The 24617-nt window shown below is 43.6% G+C and overlaps 1 protein-coding gene across 1 annotated transcript in view; it reads right to left on the bottom strand.

Moving 5' to 3' along the window:
• Positions 1 to 24617, bottom strand: part of LOC135522059 (activating signal cointegrator 1 complex subunit 3-like) — a 162227-nt gene that overhangs the window by 87221 nt on the left and 50389 nt on the right. The window contains 4 exon segments of the mRNA XM_064947975.1: positions 3972 to 4106; positions 11219 to 11290; positions 11694 to 11870; positions 17165 to 17329. Of these exon segments, the coding sequence (XP_064804047.1) occupies positions 3972 to 4106; positions 11219 to 11290; positions 11694 to 11870; positions 17165 to 17329 (549 nt within the window).

Genomic DNA, 24617 nt, shown 5'->3' with positions numbered 1-24617 from the left:
TCTCTCTCTCTCTCTCTCAATTCAATTCAATTCAAGGGCTTTATTGGCATGGGAAACATGTGTTAACATTGCCAAAGCAAGTAAGGTAGATAATATATAAAGTGTATATAAATATACACTTATATAAAATGTAAGTGAAATAAACAATAAAAATTAACAGTAGACATCACACATACAGAAGTTTCAAAACAATAAAGACATTACAAATGTCATATTATATATATATATACAGTGTTTTAACAATGTACAAATGTTAAAGGACACAAGATAAAATAAATAAGCATAGATAAGGGTTGTATTTACAATGGTGCGTGTTCTTCACTGGTTGCCCTTTTCTCGTGGCAACAGGTCACAAATCTTGCTGCTCTGATGGCACACTGGAATTTCACCCAGTAGATATGGGAGTTTTTCAAGATTGGATTTGTTTTCGAATTCTTTGTGGATCTGTGTAATCTGAGGGAAATATGTCTCTCTAATATGGTCATACATTGGGCAGGAGGTTAGGAAGTGCAGCTCAGTTTCCACCTCATTTTGTGGGCAGTGAGCACATAGCCTGTCTTCTCTTGAGAGCCATGTCTGCCTACGGCGGCCTTTCTCAATAGCAAGGCTATGCTCGCTGAGTCTGTGCATAGTCAAAGCTTTCCTTAATTTTGGGTCAGTCACAGTGGTCAGGTATTCTGCTGCTGTGTACTCTCTGTGTAGGGCCAAATAGCATTCTAGTTTGCACTTTTTTTTTGTTAATTCTTTCCAATGTGTCAAGTAAGTAAGTAAGTCTCTCTCTCTCTCTCTCTCTCTCTCTCTCTCTCTCTCTCTCTCTCTCTCTCTCTCTCTCTCTCTCTCTCTCTCTCTCTCTCTCTCTCTCTCTCTCTCTCTCTCTCTCTCTCTCTCTCTCTCTCTCTCTCTCTCTCTCTCTCTCTCTCTCTCTCTCTCTCTCTCTCTCTCTCTCTCTCTCTCTCTCTCTCTCTCTCTCTCTCTCTCTCTCTCTCTCTCTCTCTCTCTCTCTCTCTCTCTCTCTCTCTCTCTCTCTCTCTCTCTGATACACCCTCTCTCTCTCATTTCCCAATGTCTCTTATGAGGATAGGTGAGAGCTCTCTCCTCTCATGAGCCTCTCTCTCTCCTCTCATTCTCAATTCATGCCTCTCTCTGGATATGGAATTTGTCCATGTAACTGCAATTATCTTCAATCGAGACAGATTGGATCCAAACCAGAAATGAGTGTAATTTCACTGCTACCTTCTGTCTTCATCTTTTGTAGCTAGATGCACTATTGTAAAGTGGCTGTTCCACTGGATGTCATAAGGTGAATTCACCAATTTGTAAGTCGCTCTGGATAAGAGCGTCTGCCAAATGACTTAAATGTAATGTAAATGTAAGAGTGTGTGTGCGCACAACACATGCACGCACGCACAAAAAGACACACACAGTGAGAATGCAGTCCATGCCGTAGCCCCAGTGGTAGAGTAGTGTGAGGAGGAGCAGAGTGACTTTCAGAAATCACTGAGGGGGCAGCAGGCCAACCCTGACACTTGTGTGTGTGTGTGCACACGGCTGTCTATTGATCCCTGTCCTGTGTGATTGACTGTAGCCATGGGCTCAGGATGAATAGAATCAATCATGACCAGCAGGTTCTGATCATACGCTACTCTACCTGGACAAGAAATAGTGAGTCTGGTTGGGTCCAAGAGCATGGGCCAAGCTACACACACAGAGATCCATTTAAATGACTATAGCATGCTAATTTCACATTTTATGGCTACACACCATAAACTAGACTGTCTGTCTTCATCTGTAGGTGTGTAGATCTGTCTCCCTGCCTGTCTGTCTGTCTGTCTGCCTGCCTGCCCGCCCGCCGGTCTGTCTGTCTGTCTGCCCGGGTCTTCATCTTCAACCAGAACTCTACTCCATGGTCTACAGGTTAAATATCAGTACTGTCCTCCTCAAGCACATTCAACACCTGTGCTGTTCTCATTCACAGCATAAGTAGAAGGCAGTCAAACACCCAGTAGATAAAACACTTAGACAACACACGCCGAGTGACAGAGCTCCACTTCACTTCCCTGGCCTGTTAATTGGCCTGTATCTGAGTGCTGTAAAGTTTGCTCATGGTATCTACGGGGGCAGAGCGGGCCTCTTTGACTCTCACACACATCCTTCCTCTTTGTTTACAGCTCTCCCCCTAGGAACCGACTCTAAAGAGGTGCCTGACCTCAATTTCTCTCACTTTCCTCTCCTTTAAATCTCATGAATAAATGCTCATAAATAACGGTGTTTGTCTGTAGCCTGAGACAAAGAGGAGAGCCAGCCGAGGAGCGCACAGCCACTTTACAGTGCACACAGTAACTTTAGTACACTGGAGTCCATTGTTACAGTTACTTTAGTACACTCTCCAGTAGACTGGAGTATATAGTTACAGTAACTTGAGTACACTTTCCAGTAGACTGGAGTCTATAGTTACAGTAACTTTAGTACACTCTCCAGTAGACTGGAGTCTACAGATAGTCACTTCAGTACACACTCCAGTAGACTGGAGTCTATAGTTACAGTAACTTTAGTACACTCTCCAGTAGACTGGAGTATATAGTTACAGTAACTTTAGTACACTCTCCAGTAGACTGGAGTCTACAGATACAGTTCCTTTAGTACACTCTCCAGTAGACTGGAGTCTATAGTTACAGTAACTTTAGTACACTCTCCAGTAGACTGGAGTCTACAGATACAGTTCCTTTAGTACACTCTCCAGTAGACTGGAGTCTATAGTTACAGTAACTTTAGTACACTCTCCAGTAGACTGGAGTCTACAGATACAGTTCCTTTAGTACACTCTCCAGTAGACTGGAGTCTACAGTTACAGTAACTTTAGTACACTCTCCAGTAGACTGGAGTCTACAGTTACAGTAACTTTAGTACACTCTCCAGTAGACTGGAGTCTACAGATAGTCACTTCAGTACACTCTCCAGTAGACTGGAGTCTATAGTTACAGTAACTTTAGTACACTCTCCAGTAGACTGGAGTCTACAGATAGTCACTTCAGTACACACTCCAGTAGACTGGAGTCTATAGTTACAGTAACTTTAGTACACTCTCCAGTAGACTGGAGTCTACAGATACAGTTCCTTTAGTACACTCTCCAGTAGACTGGAGTCTATAGTTACAGTAACTTTAGTACACTCTCCAGTAGACTGGAGTCTACAGATACAGTTCCTTTAGTACACTCTCCAGTAGACTGGAGTCTATAGTTACAGTAACTTTAGTACACTCTCCAGTAGACTGGAGTCTACAGATAGTCACTTCAGTACACACTCCAGTAGACTGGAGTCTATAGTTACAGTAACTTTAGTACACTCTCCAGTAGACTGGAGTCTACAGATACAGTTCCTTTAGTACACTCTCCAGTAGACTGGAGTCTACAGATACAGTTCCTTTAGTACACTCTCCAGTAGATTGGAGTCTACAGTTACAGTAACTTTAGTCCACTCAAACACTATCACGATAAACAGGGGTAGGAGTAACAGTCTACAGCAGTCTCCATGTAAAGACTCAGATGGTCCTGACAATCCCTGCAGCCAACACTATCTCAACTCTACTCCAAACCAGTAGTTACTCCTAACCCAGGTCTACTCCTAACCCAGCAGTTACTCCTAACCCAGCAGTTACTCCTAACCCAGGTCTACTCCTAACCCAGGTCTACTCCTGACCCAGCAGTTACTCCTGACCCAGCAGTTACTCCTGACCCAGCAGTTACTCCTGACCCAGGTCTACTCCTGACCCAGGTCTACTCCTGACCCAGGTCTACTCCTGACCCAGGTCTACTCCTGACCCAGGTCTACTCCTGACCCAGGTCTACTCCTGACCCAGGTCTACTCTTGACCCAGGTCTACTCCTGACCCAGGTCTACTCCTGACCCAGGTCTACTCCTAACCAGTAGTTACTCCTCACCTGAAACAGAAAAAAACCAACGTATGTTCCTTACTGATTTCTCACACTGGCCGTAGTCAGGTCCATGGTCTGGCTGGAAGAAGGAAGACTCTCCCCGGTTCTTAGCCATCTCCATCAACCCCATGGCTGTCCTCACCGTGGCATTACGAGCGTGGACAAACACCATCACCTGGGTCACACAGAGAACAGAGACACGGTCTGGGTCAAAGGGGAAAACACAGAGGACGGAGAGAAGTCAGTCTTGAGCATAGACAAACACCATCACCTGGAAGATGCAGAGAACACAGACACAGATCAGTCTGGGGTCAAAGGTCAAAACAGAGAAAAAGAGGTAGAGGTCCACCCATACTGTTCTCTACAACATTCCTCTCATCTAAAAGCACTACTGTGCAGTGCTGTTCCTTGCCACACTAAAGATCCATTGTGACTGCAGATACTTCTCTCCTGCTGTAATGTATGAGAACAGAAGAAGGTCACGGTGCCATTTTAATCTTTTGTTAAAAGGACAGAGAAGGGCTGTCATTTTCCTATTACACTCAGTTTGCCCTTGTAAAACAGTCAATACCATGGACAAAACAATCAATAACAGAAATACAAGACAGTTATGAGATGGAGGCAAAGGACTCTCCCTCCCTCCCTACCTACTTCCCCCTTGTCTTTTAAGGACACTATAAAGGGACTAGAGAGAGGAGGGAGGGAGAGAGAATATGAGAGACAGTGGGAGAGGAGATAAGAGATAGCATGTTAATATCCATGTGTGAGTGTGTGTGTGTGTCCGTGTGTGTGAGTACAGGCCTGAAGGGTATGTTTCCTTCCTCTGTCTTTGTACCAGTCACAGAGGGAGCCTCATAACAGATAATGTGCCACCATTGATTCCGGTTCTGCTGCAGAGCTCAGAAGTGTCATCCCTCCTCTGTCACTGTATCATAATGTAATGTATCATAATGTAATGTAATCCGGGTGGCGCAGTGGTCTACTGCATCGCAGTGCTAGCTGTGCCACCAGAAACTCTGGGTTCGAGCCCAGGCTCTGTCGCAGCCGGCCGCGACCGGGAGGTCCATGGGGCGACGCACAATTGGCCTAGCGTCATCTGGGTTAGGGAGGGCTTGGCCGGTAGGGATATCCTTATCCCAATGTAATGTTTCATAATGTAATGTATCCTAATGTATCATAATGTAATGTATTCTAATGTATCCTAATGTATCGTAATGTATCGTAATGTATCCTAATGTATCATAATGTAATGTATTTTAATGTATCCTAATGTATCATAATGTAATGTATCCTAATGTATCATAATGTAATGTATTCTAATGCATCCTAATGTAATGTACCATAATGTAATGTATTCTAATGTATCCTAATGTATCATAATGTAATGTATCCTAATGTATCATAATGTAATGTATTCTAATGCATCCTAATGTAATGTATCCTAATGTATCATAATGTAATGTATTCTAATGCATCCTAATGTTATGTATCCTAATGTATCATAATGTAATGTATTCTAATGCATCCTAATGTAATGTATCCTAATGTATCATAATGTAATGTATTCTAATGCATCCTAATGTAATGTATCCTAATGTATCATAATGTAATGTATTCTAATGCATCCTAATGTAATGTATCCTAATGTATCATAATGTAATGTATTCTAATGTATCATAATGTAATGTATTCTAATGCGTCCTAATGTAATGTATCCTAATGTATCATAATGTAATGTATTCTAATGCATCCTAATGTAATGTATCCTAATGTATCATAATGTAATGTATTCTAATGTATCCTAATGTATCATAATGTAATGTATCCTAATGTATCATAATGTAATGTATTCTAATGCATCCTAATGTAATGTATCATAATGTAATGTATTCTAATGTATCCTAATGTATCATAATGTAATGTATCCTAATGTATCATAATGTAATGTATTCTAATGCATCCTAATGTTATGTATCCTAATGTATCATAATGTAATGTATTCTAATGCATCCTAATGTAATGTATCCTAATGTATCATAATGTAATGTATTCTAATGCATCCTAATGTAATGTATCCTAATGTATCATAATGTAATGTATTCTAATGTATCCTAATGTATCATAATGCGTCTCAGAAAATGTCACTGTACCCGCCGATCAGTTTACCCACCTAATATTTTTTACCACTACGTCACTACCAAACATTCACTGGACACACACAAAGAGAGAAATAGATCTTTGGAAGGGGGATTAAAATGTATATTCCAGTAAGTATAGTTTGTCCAATAGCAGCAGTCAAATGAGTTTGTTTTTTATTTTTTATTTATTTAACCTTTATTTAACCAGGTAGGCAAGTTGAGAACAAGTTCTCATTTATAATTGCGACCTGGCCAAGATAAAGCAAAGCAGTTCGACACATACAACGACAGAGTTACACATGGAGTAAAACAAACATACAGTCAATAATACAGTATAAACAAGTCTATATACGATGTGAGCAAATGAGGTGAGATAAGGGAGGTAAAGGCAAAAAAAGGCCATGGTGGCAAAGTAAATACAATATAGCAAGTAAAACACTGGAATGGTAGATTTGCAATGGAAGAATGTGCAAAGTAGAAATAAAAACAATGGGGTGCAAAGGAGCAAAATAAACAAATTAATTAAATACAGTAGGGAAAGAGGTAGTTGTTTGGGCTAAATTATAGGTGGGCTATGTACAGGTGCAGTAATCTGTGAGCTGCTCTGACAGTTGGTGGTTAAAGCTAGTGAGGGAGATAAGTGTTTCCAGTTTCAGAGATTTTTGTAGTTCGTTCCAGTCATTGGCAGCAGAGAACTGGAAGGAGAGGCGGCCAAAGAAAGAATTGGTTTTGGGGGTGACTAGAGAGATATACCTGCTGGTGCGTGTGCTACAGGTGGGAGATGCTATGGTGACCAGCGAGCTGAGATAAGGGGGGACATTACCTAGCAGGGTCTTGTAGATGACATGGAGCCAGTGGGTTTGGCGACGAGTATGAAGCGAGGGCCAGTCAACGAGAGCGTACTGGTCGCATTGGTGGGTAGTATATGGGGCTTTGGTGATAAAATGGATTGCACGGTGATAGACTGCATCCAATTTGTTGAGTAGGGTATTGGAGGATATTTTGTAAATGACATAGGATGGTCAGTTTTATAAGGGTATGTTTGGCAGCATGAGTGAAGGATGCTTTGTTGCGAAATAGGAAGCCAATTCTAGATTTAACTTTGGATTGGAGATGTTTGATATGGGTCTAGAAGGAGAATTTACAGTCTAACCAGACACCTAAGTATTTGTAGTTGTCCACGTATTCTAAGTCAGAAACGTCCAGAGTAGTGATGTTTGACAGGCGGGCAGGTGCAGGTAGCGATCGGTTGAAGGGCATGCATTTAGTTTTACTTGTATTTAAGAGCAATTGGAGGCCACAGAAGGAGAGTTGTATGGCATTGAAGCTTGCCTAGAGGGTTGTTAACACAGTGTCCAAAGAAGGGCCAGAAGTATACAGAATGGTGTCTTCTGCGTAGAGGTGGATCAGAGACTCACCAGCAGCAAGAGCGACCTCATTGATGTATACAGAGAAGAGTCTGTCCAAGAATTGAACCCTGTGGCACCTCCATAGAGACTGCCAGAGTTCCGGACAGCAGACCCTCCGATTTGACACACTGAACTCTATCAGAGAAATAGTTGGTGAACCAGGCGAGGCAATCATTTGAGAAACCAAGGCTGTCGAGTCTGCCGATGAGGATTGGTGATTGACAGAGTCGAAAGCCTTGGCCAGATCAATGAATACAGCTGCACAGTAATGTTTCTTATCGATGGCGGTTAAGATATCGTTTAGGACCTTGAGCGTGGCTGAGGTGCACCCATGACCAGCTCTGAAACCAGATTACATAGCAGAAAAGGTATGGTGAGATTCGAAATGGTCGGTAATCTGTTTGTTGACTTGGCTTTCGAAGACCTTAGAAAGGCATGGTAGGATAGATATAGGTCTGTAGCAGTTTGGGTCAAGAGTGTCCCCCCTTTGAAGAGGGGGATGACAGCAGCTGCTTTCCAATCTTTGTGAATCTCAGACGACACGAAAGAGAGGTTGAACAGGCTAGTAATAGGGGTGGCAACAATTTCGGCAGATAATTTTAGAAAGAAAGGGTCCAGATTGTCTAGCCCGGCTGATTTGTAGGGGTCCAGATTTTGCAGCTCTTTCAGAACATCAGCTGAACGGATTTGGGAGAAGGAGAAATGGGGAAGGCTTGGGCGAGTTGCTGTGGGGGGTGCAGTGCTGTTGACCGGGGTAGGAGTAGCCAGGTGGAAAGCATGGCCAGCCGTAGAAGAATGCATGTTGAAATTCTCAATTATGGTGGATTTATCAGTGGTGACAGTGTTTCCTATCTTCATTGCAGTGGGCAGCTGGGAGCAGGTGTTCTTATTCTCCATAGACTTTACAGTGTCCCAGAACTTTTTTGAGTTAGTGTTGCAGGAAGCAAATTTCTGCTTGAAAAAGCTAGCCTTGGCTTTTCTAACTGCCTGTGTATAACGGTTTCTCACTTCCCTGAACAGCTGCATATCACGGGGGCTGTTCGATGCTAATGCAGAACACCATGCGATGTTTTTGTGTTGGTTAAGGGCAGTCAGGTCTGGGGAGAACCAAGGGCTATATCTGTTCCTGGTTCTACATTTCTTGAATGGGGCAGGTTTATTTAAGATGGTTAGGAAGGCATTTAAAAAAAGAAATTAAAAAAAAGAGAGACAGGAGAGCCGTGAGACAGGAGAGCCACCAAAGCTGTGCTGAATATGTTGTAGCACATTTTACATGATGCATTATGATTAGAGGTCGACTGATTAATCAGAATGGCTAATTAATTTGGGACGATTTCACGTTTTTTATTTGATTTATTATTATTATTATTTTATACCTTTTATTTAACTAGGCAAGTCAGTTAAGAACAGATACTTATTTTCAATGACTGCCTAGGAACGGTGGGCTAACTGCCTTGTTCACGGGCAGAATGACAGATTTTAACCTTGTCAGCTCGGGGAACCAATCTTGCAACCTTACAGTTAACTAGTCCAACTAGTAACAACCTGCCTCTCTCTCGTTGCACTCCACAAGGAGCCTGCCTGTTACGCGAATGCAGTAAGCCAAGGTAAGTTGCTAGCTGGCATTAAACTTATCCTATAAAAAACAATCAATCATAATCACTAGTTAACTACACATGGTTGATGATATTACTAGATATTATCTAGCGTGTCCTGCGTTGCATATAATCTGACTGAGCATACAAGTATGTAAGTATCTGACTGAGCGGTGGAAGGCAAAAGCAGGCGAGTAAACATTCATTAAAACAGCACTTTAGTGCGTTTTGCCAGCAGCTCTTCATTGTGCATCAATCATTGCGCTGTTTATGACTTCAAGCCTATCAACTCCCGAGATGAGGCTGGTGTAACCGAAGTGAAATGGCTAGCTAGTTAGCTCGTGCTAATAGCGTTTCAAACTTCAGTCGCTCTGAGCCTTGGGGTGGTTGTTTCCCTTGCTCTGCATGGGTAACGCTGCTTCGATGGTGGCTGTTGTCGTTGTGTTGCTGGTTCAAGCCCAGGGAGTAGCGAGGAGAGGGACGGAGGCTATACTGTTGCACTGGCAATACTAAAGTGCCTATAAGAACATCCAATAGTCAAAGGTTAATGAAATACAAATGGCATAGAGGGAAATAGTCCTATAACTCCTACAATAACTACAACCTAAAACTTCTTACCTGGGAATATTGAAGACTCATGTTAAAAGGAACCACCAGCTTTCATATGTTCTCATGTTCTGAGCAAGGAACTGAAACGGTAGCTTTCTTACATAGCACATATTGCACTTTTACTTTCTTCTCCAACACTTTGTTTTTGCATTATTTAAACCAAATTGAACATGTTTCATTATTTACTTAAGGATAAATTGATTTTATTGCTGTATTATATTAAGTTAAAATAAGTGTTCATTCAGTATTGTTGTAATTGTCATTATCAATTTAAAACATGTAAATCGTCCGATTAATCGGTATCGGATTTTCTTGGTCCTCCAATAATCGGTATCGGCGTTGAAAAATCATAATCGGTCGACCTCTAATTATGATGCAGTACAAGCTCAAAACATTTTGAAATGTCAGCTTGAAACTTATTTTCTTTCTCTTCAAGTCTAATGTGTCATCATTCAGCCATGTTGAAGGCAGCAGCAGCAGGGCCTAGCTGGATAGTTTCATCTCCTCAGCACAGTGACTTAAGAAATTACAGAATGTCTGGGGTTTGGAAATGACTTGCGGCAGCAACGCCAGATGAAGTGAAACATTCTCTTAATGTGATGCTGTACATCACACACACACGCACACACACGCACACACATGCGCACACACACACGCACACACACACGCACACACACACGCACACGCACACACGATATGTCAATGTGATATCATCAAACAGTCTATTCTATTAATAAGCCTCAAGTTAAAACTCTTTTTGCAGGGTTACATTTACTAAGCAGGGGTTAGCACAGATTGAGCAGCGTAGCCTAGCCTGGCGTCTCTTCCATCCCCTCGCTGTGGGCCCACTGCAGCAAACTGTTATTTATTGAAGGTGTTTTATCAGTGCAGAGCTGTGAGGAGGGAAGCGTCCACGGTAACTGCTGGTTTGAGAGCTTATTAAAGTTCCGTCTGCCGGGCTGAAACCCCAGCACAGGAGGGCCAGGGGGCTTCATCCAGACAATTCCATCTATCACCCTCCCAGATTAAATTAATATATATGTCACAGCCATTTCTGACAATTTAATATGGAGCCTAGACAGATGCTTTGGCTTCAGGGCTGTGACCCACAGACAGAAAGATGACATCACATCTAGACTTGCCGACTGTGAGACTGAAAACACAAACCACATTTTCCAATTCAGATACCAGAACCTGGTACAGTATTTCAGATCCTTTTAAAAACATGTATTGACTGCAGGCAAACTGTGTGTAGATTAATTTACTTGTGCACTGTGTGTGTGTTTGAATGAGACAATGTGTACACACACACACACACAAGTGTTGGTACGTGTTGTTCGCATAGGTGTGTGGGTATATGTTAAGGGGATACAGACAGAACCAGCAGGTTCGACTGGGAACTTAACACACAGCGCAGATGGGGCTAAGTGGAAATGGATGAATCCACAACTCTGGAAGCTGGGGGAGTGAGTCAGCTGGGGGCTGGAGAAGGAGACAGACTAACACACACATACAGTACAGTACAGAGAGCCTTACCTGATGTCCATTTCTGATCTGCTCCAGAACCTTCTCATAGCAAACCTCCTCCATATCATGAAGCTGCTGGATCTGAGAGAAATACATATTAGCTGTGTTAGTACGGTTTAAGAGCATTGGCAGAGTAAACGAAAGGTCGCTGGTTCGAATCGAACCTGCCATTCTGCCCTTGAGCAAGGCAGTTACCTCCCAACAACAACTGCTATCCGGGTACTGATGACACGGACATCGATTAAGGCTGCCCCCCCCCACCTCTCTGATTCAGAGGGGTTGGGTTAAATGAAGAAGACACATTTCAGTTGAATGCATTCAGTTGAGCAACTCACTAGGTATCCCCTTTCCCTTACGTTTGACCAGGTCAAATAATTCAGAAGAACGTGGTAAAACAAAACTCCTGGCCCTGCTAAAGACACATGAGTTCTGGCAGTATGGTCAGCTTGATGCGTGTTAGCAGTGTGTGTATGTATGTGGTCACCTTGTTGGTGGACTTGATGCCGACGAAGCTCTGTCCGAGGGGCACGGGTCTGAAGCGGCTGTCGAAGTAGAAGAGTCCGATGTAGGGGTTGACGTGGAGGAAGGAGGCCACGTCCAGGTAGTTGGGCAGCGTGGCCGACAGACCCAGGATACGGATCATACTCTGGGTTGACTCCACCTGGAATAAACCCAAAACAAGGTCAAAGGTCACACCATGATGACCTGAATGGACATCTTACAGCAAAGTCCCAGAATGACGACGTCACAATCTGACTGGACTTCACCAGTCATGACACAGTGATTTCAGTAGGTGATTTGGATCAAACCTGGATGCTTTCCTACACCAGTCTCCTCGACAGGGAAGAAGTGAGAGAAGTGCTGTCTTACACGAGAGGTGGGCTATGTGCAAACACTTCAGAGAGAGAAAGACCGTGTGGGTTTGTCTGTGTGTGTGGGAAAGCGAATGCAAATGGGAGAGAAAGAAAGTGAGCGCGAGAGAACAGAGATGCAGACAGAGAGCAGCGAGGGAGCGGACAGACAGATACAGACAGAGAGCAGCGAGGGAGAGAGAACAGATAGAGAACAGCGAGGGAGAGAGAACAGATAGATGCAGACAGAGAGAAGCGAGGGAGAGAGAACAGATACAGTGGGGCAAAAAAGTATTTAGTCAGCCACCAATTGTGCAAGTTCTCCAACTTAAAAAGATGAGAGGCCTGTAATTTTCATCATAGGTACACTTCAACTATGACAGACAAAATGAGAAAGAAAAATCCAGAAAATCACATTGTAGGATTTTTTATGCATTTATTTGCAAATTATGGTGGAAAATAAGTATTTGGTCAACAACAAAAGTTTATCTCAATACTTATATATACCCTTTGTTGGCAATGACAGAGGTCAAACGTTTTCTGTAAGGTTTTCACACACTGTTGCTGGTATTTTGGCCCATTCCTCCATGCAGATCTCCTCTAGAGCAGTGATGTTTTGGGGCTGTTGCTGGGCAACACGGACTTTCAACTCCCTCCAAAGATTTTCTATGGGGTTGAGATCTGGAGACTGGCTAGGCCACTCCAGGACCTTGAAATGCTTCTTACGAAGCCACTCCTTCATTGCCCGGGCGGTGTGTTTGGGATCATTGTCATACTGAAAGACCCGGCCATGTTTCATCTTCAATGGCCTTGCAGATGGAAGCAGGTTTTCACTCAAAATCTCATGATACATGGCCCCATTCATTCTTTCCTTTACACGGGTCAGTCGTCCTGGTCCCTTTGCAGAAAATCAGCCCCAAAGTATGATGTTTCCACCCCCATGCTTCACAGTAGGTATGGTGCAGACAGAGAGAAGCGAGGGAGAGAGTGTGAGTGTATGTGTGAGAGGCCCAACTCCTTGCCTCCTGAGGTGAGTGTGACAGGGAAGATTGGTAAGGCTTTTAATGTGATGCAGTACCCGTCTATACCCTCTATCAAGATAGGGCCCAGCCAATCCCTGGCAGCCGATAGTCCTGGCCCGGACCAGCCTAACACACACACAGCACTGTGTCAGCACAGTGGTAACAAAGCGGCCCATACTGTAGATACACATTATGTTCATTAACAGTGCCCAAGTCAGCCTGGTTGAGTGGATAGTGGGCTTCTTACACACACCATTTCTCCATTACTCTCACTTAATGGGCTCTCGAGGGCGGCTGCTTTCCCTGAGCTTTGTCCCAGATAGTCTATTCAATGTTTCAGCAATACCAACACATTACATGATCAGCGATAGTTCATTATACAGTTTTCAACACTTCTGCATCTATGATACTTTACCAAAGACCCATCCACACTAATGCCTTCAGTGATGAACGGGTTTTAAAATGAAGGTAATAACCAAATGTTTATCTCCGGAGCAATATAAAGCCTGGGGTGAGTCTGCCTGACGACGGGAGAAAATTAAATAAACTAAAACTTTGACAAGCAAAACATCACGTGATAACTGCTTCAGTGATCATCCTATATTTACATAAAGAGAAAGGAGGAAAATAAAACATCCTTTAGAGCCTCGACTTAATTTAGAGGCAGAGAACTCCATATTCATGAGGTTAAAAGATGTGAACTTAAGCACCCTGTTCCTCCTGTGTCAGGAGCACCAGCCGTGGTTCCTCCAGCAGTAAACACTAACAATTAGGTTAGCCTGTCAGGTGTAGTGGTAATTGGACAGGAGCGGGTGTGTGTGTGCGTGTGTGTAGTTAGGGTTGGGGGTATATGTGCAATGGGTTTGGGGTCCTTCAACTCCTGGAGTATTGTGGGTAGGAATGGATGCTATGTATGTCGACTTCCAAAAAAACACAGAAAAACGCAATTACTAAACATCTTTGGGAGGGAGAAAGAGAACCATAAAGACTCCGGTTTCTTATGTGTGTATATTTGTGGGTTCAGTTGAGGAGGAATAAGATATGGTGGATTTCTCTACTGTGGCCTGAGCGCGTTTCTCCAATGGTTTATTGGTCCATCTAATCTTGTGATTTCTCAATAAAGATACACACCATCATTCTGAAGTCTGGTTGTTCCATGTACTCCTGTGTGTTCTGGATCAAAGTTACCGCAACTTCGATGGTTAACCTAAATATTGATATGATCATATATGAGATGTGATTTGTGGGTTATGACTGTGGCTGAGGCCTGAAGACTTGTAGAGCAGACCACAGCTTTAGGGTTACTGGACCCCCACAGTCTTCCCTGGAAGGCTCTACAACAGAGCCCAGTGTCTGCAGTGTTGTCTGTGCTCTGACTGATTTGTCTCTTCTTGGAAACCAGAGAACTAAAGACCCTGTCCTTCTCCTTCGGAGAACTCTTGTGTTGTTTCCTTTCTACCTCGTCATGTTTAATTGATGAGGTGGACTCCTTTTTGTACTTCCAGAGGCAACAATCTTGCTTACTGTGCGCCAATCAATAATTCACAGTGTCTTAAAGACACCTTCCAATGTGCTGTTGACTGTTGGCTCCAGTACGGCACACACACCTTAATTACAAACGCTGTCTGGAGAAACACAGGAAAGACATTTCTGCTATGCTACTCAGGACGGTTGGATCCATCCTGGATTTTATGTGCAAAAAAAACTAAACACACTGCCTGAAATACCTGCCTGTGTATAGGCCAAATGAACAGTCATAATGCATTATAAGACATGTTATATGCCTTCATAACAGCCCACGGCCCCGTGACAAACGCTAGTTATAGTGTTTATAACACCCTAGACAAACGTGAAGAGACAAAGAGGCAGCAGTGTGCGGTCTAAGAGAGTCTCTAGGTAGGGATGTGGCCTCACAGGACACTCCCTCAGCCCTTCTCCCGTGATAGCAGCTAGAGCTGCACATGAATAGGCTGTGAACGGAGTCAACAGCGGTCAGACTGCTTTTCAATTACCTGGCGGTTAACCTTACCCACCCAGTGGTCCCCGACGTCACAGCACACTAAAATAAAGAAATAAAAAGCAGCAATATATCCTGTCAGTTTCCTTCTCTCAGTCTCTCCCCTCTCTGATCGGTCTCTTTCTCCATTTTGCTCACAACACTCCTCTCTTTCATCTCCAACTTTTATGTCTATCATCAATATTTTAAACATTCATATTGGTATATTGATGTGTGTGTGTGTGTGTGTGTCTGCCCATGGAAAAAAAAAATCATTCCAATCCCTCGTCACCTAGGAGACCGTGAAAATTCCTACCATGCATCTCTCTATCCCCGCTCCATTTATTCATTTCCTCCCTGGCTGGGATTGACACCTGACGCTAGCTCGTCACAATGGAACACGGTTGCGGGACACTCCGGAACGATGGCTCCCATTTCCCAGGCTGTCTAAATTTGCATAATCACTCCAATATCCCAAACGGCCGGGCTGATTCCTGCCCAGGACGCTGTCAATCATCATAAGAGGGAATCAGGCATCCCACTCAGACGCAGAAACACAAAGCACAGGCAGCACAGCCCACAGACAGGCTAACTAAAGCTAAATCACTGACTCTGACTGAGGTAAACACACAGCTCCACAAACCAAGACTAGACAAAACCCTTACAATGTTTAACAATGACAGAAACCTGATATGGTTGAATGAGAATGACTGTGTTGTACTAATATTAATATGAATGTCCTTGTGCATAATGTTCACCATGGTGAGGAGACCCTAGTGTAATGATAGAGGGAGGGACTGACCTGTCAGAGTGGGCTGACCACCAGGCTAGTGTGGTGAGAGGGAACAAGGGGGGGACAGGGTAGGATAAGGGCTGGGACCAGGGCTCTAAAGTGTGACCATTTTGGTCACATATGCTCGAAAATATTTTGCTGTACGACCTGGAATTTTATTTTGGAGGCACCAGTAAGACTGCAAAAACATGTGATCACCCAGAATAATTGTTATGATTCGGCTTCGCTGTGTCGCTGCCTCCGAGTGCCATACTCGCCAGCCCAGAGAGCAAATCAAGTGCACCTATAGGCCTACAGCTGGCCAATCGGATGGCTCAGATTACCGTGTCTGCAGTCGATGCCCAGCTAAATTGATACTGTGAGATTTTAAAACCATGACTAGAGAGCAAAGTGAGTTCACGTTTACAGTTACAGTGAGTTCACTTTTTATTGAACACTTTTATACGCCATTAAATGAGCTTCTCTCTTCTTCCACTCGCATTTCAACCAGCACTGCAGCTGCAATGAATGAGCAGCAAAGCGTATCGAAATGCTTGCATTGTTATTATTGGCAACTTGTGTCTATTTTTACATGGAGGAATATTTCACTTCCACTGGTCATTGGAGTAACATGAATTTGAGCATGAGACAAGAGTTTCACCATCAGCTGGATGACGTCCCTTTTTGGTCACAGTCAGTCTCAGTGGAGGGAGGGAGAGCAGAGGGATGGTGAGAGGCAGACCCTCTGCTGCGCTCCCCCCCGCTGAAACTGACCATCAGTCCAGTGAAATAAATGAAAAAGCACATTATTAAAATGTATGCTCACTCAGCTGGGCCTCACAAGTAATACAACAACTGATCTCGAACCGGTGTGATCATAAACCATATGTTTTGAAATACTTAAATCATCTGAGAAGAACAACATTGGCAGGTCAATTCAAGCATAGCCAATATGCAGTGATAATGTATTGGGCATATAGCCTGCTGCACAAACCTCATTGTTACAAAACTGCTTTTAATAGGTTATTGTTGGATAGGTTACTGTTTAAGTAAGGTTAAAAATATATATATAATAACTGACAATAAACAATGTCTTTAAAGGGTTATAGTTTCTAGCCACACTATGTGCTTCAAAAGTAGATATAATTAATATATGCCCAATACAGGCTTTATCTCAAATCAATTTAAACATCTGCTTTTCTGGTGTTCCTACATTTTATTTTGTGCTACTAACTTTTAAAGTTGGGAGCACCAGTGCTACCAATATATATTTATATTTTTTAGAGCTTTATGCTGAGACAGAGAGGGACTAACCTGTCGTAGTGTCCTGGCCACCAGGCTCTCCAGAACTGGTCCTCTGTCCTCGTGTAGCAGATGCACCTCGTCCAGGATGAGGAGCTTTACAATCTGGGACAGGGCCACGTCCCCAACGCTCTTCCTGGTCACCACGTCCCACTTCTCAGGGGTGGTCACCAGCATCTGGAAAACAGATGGACACACACCTTCAGTGACAGACAGATGAACACAGACATACTTGATTTGTGGGTCGATCCAGAAGTACCTGTTCAGCCCCATATACTCCAAATCCATGACATATTTAGGTCAAGGAGTTCTTCATTACCATCAGACCAGGGTCCTGTGTTTAACTAGGGGACAGAGTTCTTCCTGTCCAGGTCACGTGATCAAGGAAAACACTGGGCCCTACTCGCATCATATACACCACCTGCCACCAGAGCACTCTATCCATCATCTGTGTTATCAGTTCACCCCTCTATCCTCTACACATCCCTCACTCCTCCCTTGTCATCTTCTTAATCATTATCTCACCTGTTCCCGTTTAAAACCCGGACCCTTTGGGCCCTTCAGAACCATCGTTCTAGTGCAATTAAGCGTCTGACGATAGAAAAATAGAACAATGAATAATGAATGGTGTGCGAGCTGTTTGCCAACCCATCTGTGTGTGTGTGTGTGTGTGTGTGTGCGCGCGCGCGCGCGCTGTCTGGGTGTGTGGAAATTCCTATTAGACACATTTTATAAAATCAGTTCATTAGACTCTAGTTTGCATTTAAATCCATCTGGCTAGCCATTACAGACTGGCGCTCCTTCCTAGCAGAGACAAAACGGCACACACACACACACACACACACACACACACACACACACTGCCATTAGAGACTGGCACGGTGCTAGCAGAGAGGAAACGGCCACACACACATTGCCATTAGAGACTGGCACGGTGCTAGCAGAGAGGAGAGAAGTGGCTGTCTTAATTAGGCTACAGGTTCATCTAAATGAAAGCTCTGGCTTCCAAACCAACAACTAGCAGGCCACAGTGCTTTCTTTAATTACACAACTAAAACAATGACAAGACGCCATTTGACTTAACAGGAAACCCTCATTATTTTCCTTGCATTGTTTTTAATAACATTGATATTGACCTCGTTATTTATTTCTATGACTGGTTGCTAAGTGTTTTACATTTATGGTTGGAGACACTCCCACGGATTGATTTCAGTGCTTCAAAAAATCTCCCCTAGATAAATCACAATATTTGTGAATATGCAGCATTGGTGAAATAGAAGAGAGTGCAGTCCTGGAACACAATGGGGCGGATAAAGACCTGTGTCAAAGTGGGTTTCCATTATAGAACATTTACAATTACTAGAATGGACATCCACATTCAAATCAACGTTCCATGATGATCACGTAGAAATAGTGTCCTAGAACTGTTCTGATGTGCAAGTTGCAGCTCATCTGTGGTGGTCAGACCCAGCCATATGATAATGAGTGGGGCTCGACCCAACGTGCACCCAGTGGATGAGAACAATTCTGGAACACACGGAGCGGTTTTCTTGAACACGGATTAAGCCTAGCCCTGAAAAAAATCATACTGAATGGAGAATCTCCATTGAAAGAGCATTTTAGTCTAGGACTAAACCTAATGTGTGTCTGAGAACCCGACCCTATATTTCTATGTGATGTGACTCAGCCCCAGCTCCATGTTAATGAGGGGGGCTCTACCCAGGCAGCTCTACCCAGCGTGGTAACAGTGATGTGTGCAGCCATGTGGAACCCGGGGGCATGGCGAGGTCTTCCCATACCACCACTTATCTACTAATTACCTGTCTGACGGTCTGTTTGTCTACCTGTCTCTGACGGTCTGTCTGCCGGTCTATCTGGCGGACTTGCGTGTGTGCCTTTCTGTATGTCTGTCTGTGGAGCAGAGCACCAGGGGGCCACTCTGTCATTAAGTTAATATTTACTCTCTGGACTGAGGGAGAGGGACTGGGAGAACCAGCACGCCCACTGCTCATTCACCCACCCACCCGCACACTGGCATGTCTGCCAGCCAGCAGCCACTCCAAGCAAATCTACTGTTACCATGGTAACTATCAGTGCCACAGAGAGAGAGGGGGTTTGCGAGGAGGGAAAGGTAAGAGGGTAGAATTGTTTCACTGCTTTCATACTGTAAGTGAACGACTAATAGCTTGTCCAGGCTACTAAAGAATCCAACTGTGTTTGTGTGTGCGCAGATCCACTGCATGTTTTTGATGGGAGTTGTGACAATAGCAGTGACATAGCAGACACAGAAATCAAATCAATGTGTATTTGTTGCGTACACAGACCAGCAGATGTTAAAGCAGCTGCATGGAAATGCTCATGTTTCTAGCTCCAGCAGTGCAGTACGTTTCTAACAGTGCAACACTACTACAAGGAATGCATGTACGGAAGTAGTTATGTTGGATGAGCTATGTACATATAAAGTAAGTATATAATTAGCTTCATTTCTCACTGATCAAATTAAATTTCAACAGAATAATATTGCTGGAATGCTAATCTTCTCTGTATCGAACTACAGCAATGACTTCACACATATATGCAAACAGTGAGAAACAAACACTGGTGTGAGTATGTTTGTAAGAGGGAGGGAGGGAGGGAGGGAGGGAGGGAGGGAGGGAGGGAGGGAGGGAGGGAGGGAGGGAGGGAGGGAGGGAGGGAGGGAGGGAGGGAGGGAGGGAGGGAGGGAGGGAGGGAGACAAATAGAAAGGTCTGTTAGAAAGTTGTTTCAGATAACAAAATTGTATGAGGATAAAAATAAAAAAAATCCTCCTTATTTACCCTGAGGTCTCTCGAGAGCTAACTTTATAGTACCTAGTGAACTTTAATGGAGTTGTTATTGGAGTTTTAATACACTTACTCCACACTAGCAAAAACAGGTAATTTCATGAAATTGTATTTCATCCAAAGCTCTACAGTCTGGGTAGATAGAGAAGCAAGGCTGGTTGGTGGGAGTATGCAGGGGGTAAGGATAATATTGTTGAGCCTCTGCCAGTCCATCCTCATTAAAAGTGTGTGTGTGCCCCCTCTCTCACAAGGAAACAAACGCACGTACACACACACGCAGGCACACACCTCCAGATTAACTGGTATTGACCTCATTTCTCAAGATTCACATCTCTCTCTCCCCTCTCTCTCCCCTCTCTCTCTCTCTGTCTGTCTCCCTCTGCTTTCATCTCTCTATCCTTAAGTACCATGAGGTTTATGAACCTCTAAAGTCTAAGCTTTACTATCCTCTTTTGGATTTGCTAGATATGCTTGTTCTTGGCAACCTCTTCAGCCTGGTCCTTCCTCTCTCTGTCTACCTCTCACCCCCTCCATCAGTGAGGGGCTCACTAGATGGGAAGGAGTTTAGCCTACATCCTTCACTCTACCCTCCTTTTTGTTTCACAAATCCCATTCATCCTCTTTCTACTTCCTGTTTCACACACACAACGTTGACTCACACATACAGTCAAACGCTCTGAGGAAAAAATAATGAAAATATACACTTAATGAAATGAAAATAAAACAAGGGAGAAGTAGTGGGAAATATGAATGATTTTACCATTGACAGAATACACACCTGGTTAACAGAGCTATTAACAAATGCATTCGAGACAAGAACAAACTCATTTACAGGCCACTCACTGAGGCAAACAACCTAATTGGTTGATTTGCTGGGGAGCTGTTACAATTGGATATTGGATTGGACAATTGATTCATCGTTTTAATTGAAAGAAATCATCTGATTGCCACTTGTTATGCTCGTAGTGACATAACCAATCTAACAACAACATTATATTCAACTTCATTTTGTGAGTGGCAAGTTTTTCCTGACCACAGACACATTTCAAATATGAGTTAGTCTCAACTCATGTCAATCACATTTGTAATATATCCAGCCATCTTGTTAATTGGAGAGAACAGAGTAGTCTTTGTATCCATAACTAGGATAGTGTTCTTAGTTGAACACTTTGAAATGGGAGAGCACTTAACATGAGGTTGACTAAAGTACTGCTGGGTTATGTTGAAAGCATCACCTCTCCCTCCCCCCGCGCTAAAATACAAGCACCACCTTCAAAGGCACAAATACAGTGGACAATAACCAGCATATGAATTTGGTATTTTACAGTACAACTAACTGTAGTCACCATGGCAACTACAAATAAGGCTGCTGAGAACAAGGAATCAGGAAAATGAAGAGGGGGTGAGTATAGACGAGGGAGAGAGAGATCAGATATGGAGACCCAGAGAACACACACGCGCCTCCTGAGAGAATGGAGCTGCCTAAGTGTTTTTTTGGGACGCTTATGTCCTAACAGTTAATAACAGATTTAAAAAAAAATATATATATGTAATTTTTAATTTTAATTTTACCTTTATTTAACCAGGCAAGTCAGTTAAGAACAAATTCTTATTTTCAATGACGGCCTGGGAACAGTGGGTTAACTGCCTGTTCAAGGGCAGAACGACAGATTTGTACCTTGTCAGCTCGGGGGTTTGAACTCACAACCTTTCGGTTACTAGTCCAACGCTCTAACCACTAGGCTACCCTGCCGCCCTGTTTTTCTGAATGGAAAAACACTAAGTGTAAACTTAATAGATTACAAACAGATAAAGTATGTAGAAAAGATAATGGACCTATATATTTTTGATAATATAAACCTTGAGAACTAACACCAAAATAAAAGCTAGACAATCAGGAGAATTTCAAAAACAATGAATTTAGCAGTATTCATTTTATTAGGTCTGAGCAAAAGAACACAGCATTAACCATGAGAAAATGTAATAGAATTGCAGGAAATTAGCAAAATGTCTCAGCTCAATTGCAGAATCGCAGGAAATTTGCTTTAAAATGGCAAAATAAATTCTCAGCTGCATGGAAAAATGTGTAGAATTGCAGTAAATTGGCTTAAAAATGCAAACATTTCTTTACAGTTCCAAGATGGGGGCCTTTAATATTTTCTCGGCCAACCGAGCTCAATGCCACGCCCCCTGCCATGCCAACCACCTAAGCCCCTTTTTGATCCAGAAAAAGCCCTGCCTCTGACCTGTGAGTGACCCTGCATGACTGTCTAGTGTGAGAAACTCTGGTTGTGCTGGCTTCTCTATGGCTTATCAGTTCTATCAGTAGCTACAGTATGTTGCAGTGAAGGAACAGTCCTTTTTATAAAGCCTGACAGAGAATGAAGTACAGGAAGACATCAGAGAGAGATAAGGAACTGCACTAGTCTCCTACATAAAGCAGGAGAGGGACACTATCATCGTTGGAGAGTGTGTGTGTGTGTGTGTGTGTGTGTGTGTGTGTGTGTGTGTGTGTGTGTGTGTGTGTGTGTGTGTGTGTGTGTGTGTGTGTGTGTGTGTGTGGTGCCTGAGCGCATGCCTTCGAATTTATCGCCAATTCTTGCTTTTATGACTTTTATTTTCAACTAAGACAGGAGAGCAACCATTATCTATACTGCAGTTCTGTACGTTGCTGTGTGATTCATGGACACAATATTGTCTCCTACTCTTCACTGCAGAATTACAGATGTATGACTGAAGTCTGTGTTGTGACCTGAACCTAACTGAGCCCAAAGTGCAGTGTGAGGAGATCAGCTGTAACACACTGTTATTGGTCCTGTGGATCACTGTCCCAGACACTGGTATTGGCCCTGTGGATCTCTGTCCCAGACACTGGTATTGGCCGTGTGGATCTCTGTCCCAGACACTGGTATTGGCCGTGTGGATCTCTGTCCCAGACACTGGTATTGGCCGTGTGGATCTCTGTCCCAGACACTGGTATTGGCCGTGTGGATCTCTGTCCCAGACACTGGTATTGGCCGTGTGGATCTCTGTCCCAGACACTGGTATTGATCTCTGTCCCAGACACTGGTATTGGCCGTGTGGATCTCTGTCCCAGACACTGGTATTGGCCCTGTGGATCTCTGTCCCAGACACTGGTATTGGCCCTGTGGATCTCTGTCCCAGACACTGGTATTGGCCCTGTGGATCTCTGTCCCAGACACTGGTATTGGCCGTGTGGATCTCTGTCCCAGACACTGGTATTGGCCGTGTGGATCTCTGTCCCAGACACTGGTATTGGCCGTGTGGATCTCTGTCCCAGACACTGGTATTGGCCGTGTGGATCTCTGTCCCAGACACTGGTATTGGCCGTGTGGATCTCTGTCCCAGACACTGGTATTGGCCGTGTGGATCTCTGTCCCAGACACTGGTATTGGCCGTGTGGATCTCTGTCCCAGACACTGGTATTGGCCGTGTGGATCTCTGTCCCAGACACTGGTATTGGCCGTGTGGATCTCTGTCCCAGACACTGGTATTGGCCCTGTGGATCTCTGTCCCAGACACTGGTATTGGCCCTGTGGATCTCTGTCCCAGACACTGGTATTGGCCCTGTGGATCTCTGTCCCAGACACTGGTATTGGCCCTGTGGATCTCTGTCCCAGATAGTCTAGTGCTGATGTTGTCTCTCTCCTGTGATCTCCCTCTGCTGTGTAAACCCTGCTACTCTATAACAGCCATAAGCTGCTATGACAGATACCCTTTTCACACTACTGAGCCTATCGAGCCAAACAAAGCCAAGCTGTACTGGGCTAGCCTGTTTACGCACCATAGTTACTGGAATGGACAATGTAAAGAAAGTGATCTGAGCCAGAACAGTATAGTTGGGGTTGGCACTATAGTCTGTGTGTGTGTGTCTGTGGTTGGCACTACAGTGAGTACGGTTACATGCTAGGGATGGGCATGAGTACTTGAGTACTCGAACGGACGTCAAAACTCAATCTTTAACAAGAGATTAACCCCCCCCCCAATACTGTAAAACGTACTTTACTAAGATAATCCATTTACCTGACAGGTTTTAATGTATTTTATTGAACCTTTATTTAACTACCCAAGTCAGTCAAGAACAAATTCTTATTTACAATGACGGCCTACCAAGAGACAAAATGCCTCCTGCGGGGACAGGGGCTAAAAATAAAATTAAAAATAGGACAAAACAAACATCATGACAAGAGACACTACACTACAATACATAAAGAGAGACCTAAGACGACAACACAGCATGACAGGTGTGGCATATATCAAGAAGATGATTAAAAAGCATGATCATTACACAGGTGCACCTTGTGCTGGGGACTTGACCAGTTAAATAAAAGGTTAAAATATAAAAATATAAAAATAAAAGCCACTCTAAAATGTGCAGTTTTGTCACACAACACAATGCCACAGATGTCAAGTTGAGGGAGCGTGCAATTGGCATGCTGACTGCAGGAATGTCCACCAGAACTGTTGTCAGTTAATTTAATGTTTTGGCACCTACAGGAGAGCTCTTCTTTATCTACACCCATTCAGCATCATTCACACCCTCTTAAGCTTTAGCCCCACCCATCTCCTTAAAGGTTGAGCTGAGCATTCTGTCCTAAAAATAGCAGTCAAGCACCCAAGC

The sequence above is a fragment of the Oncorhynchus masou genome, chromosome 30 (genome assembly GCF_036934945.1).
Source record: "Oncorhynchus masou masou isolate Uvic2021 chromosome 30, UVic_Omas_1.1, whole genome shotgun sequence".
Taxonomy (NCBI): Eukaryota; Metazoa; Chordata; class Actinopteri; order Salmoniformes; family Salmonidae; genus Oncorhynchus; species Oncorhynchus masou.
Note: the sequence above shows the minus strand (reverse complement) of the source record. Positions and strands in the feature narration are given on the sequence as shown.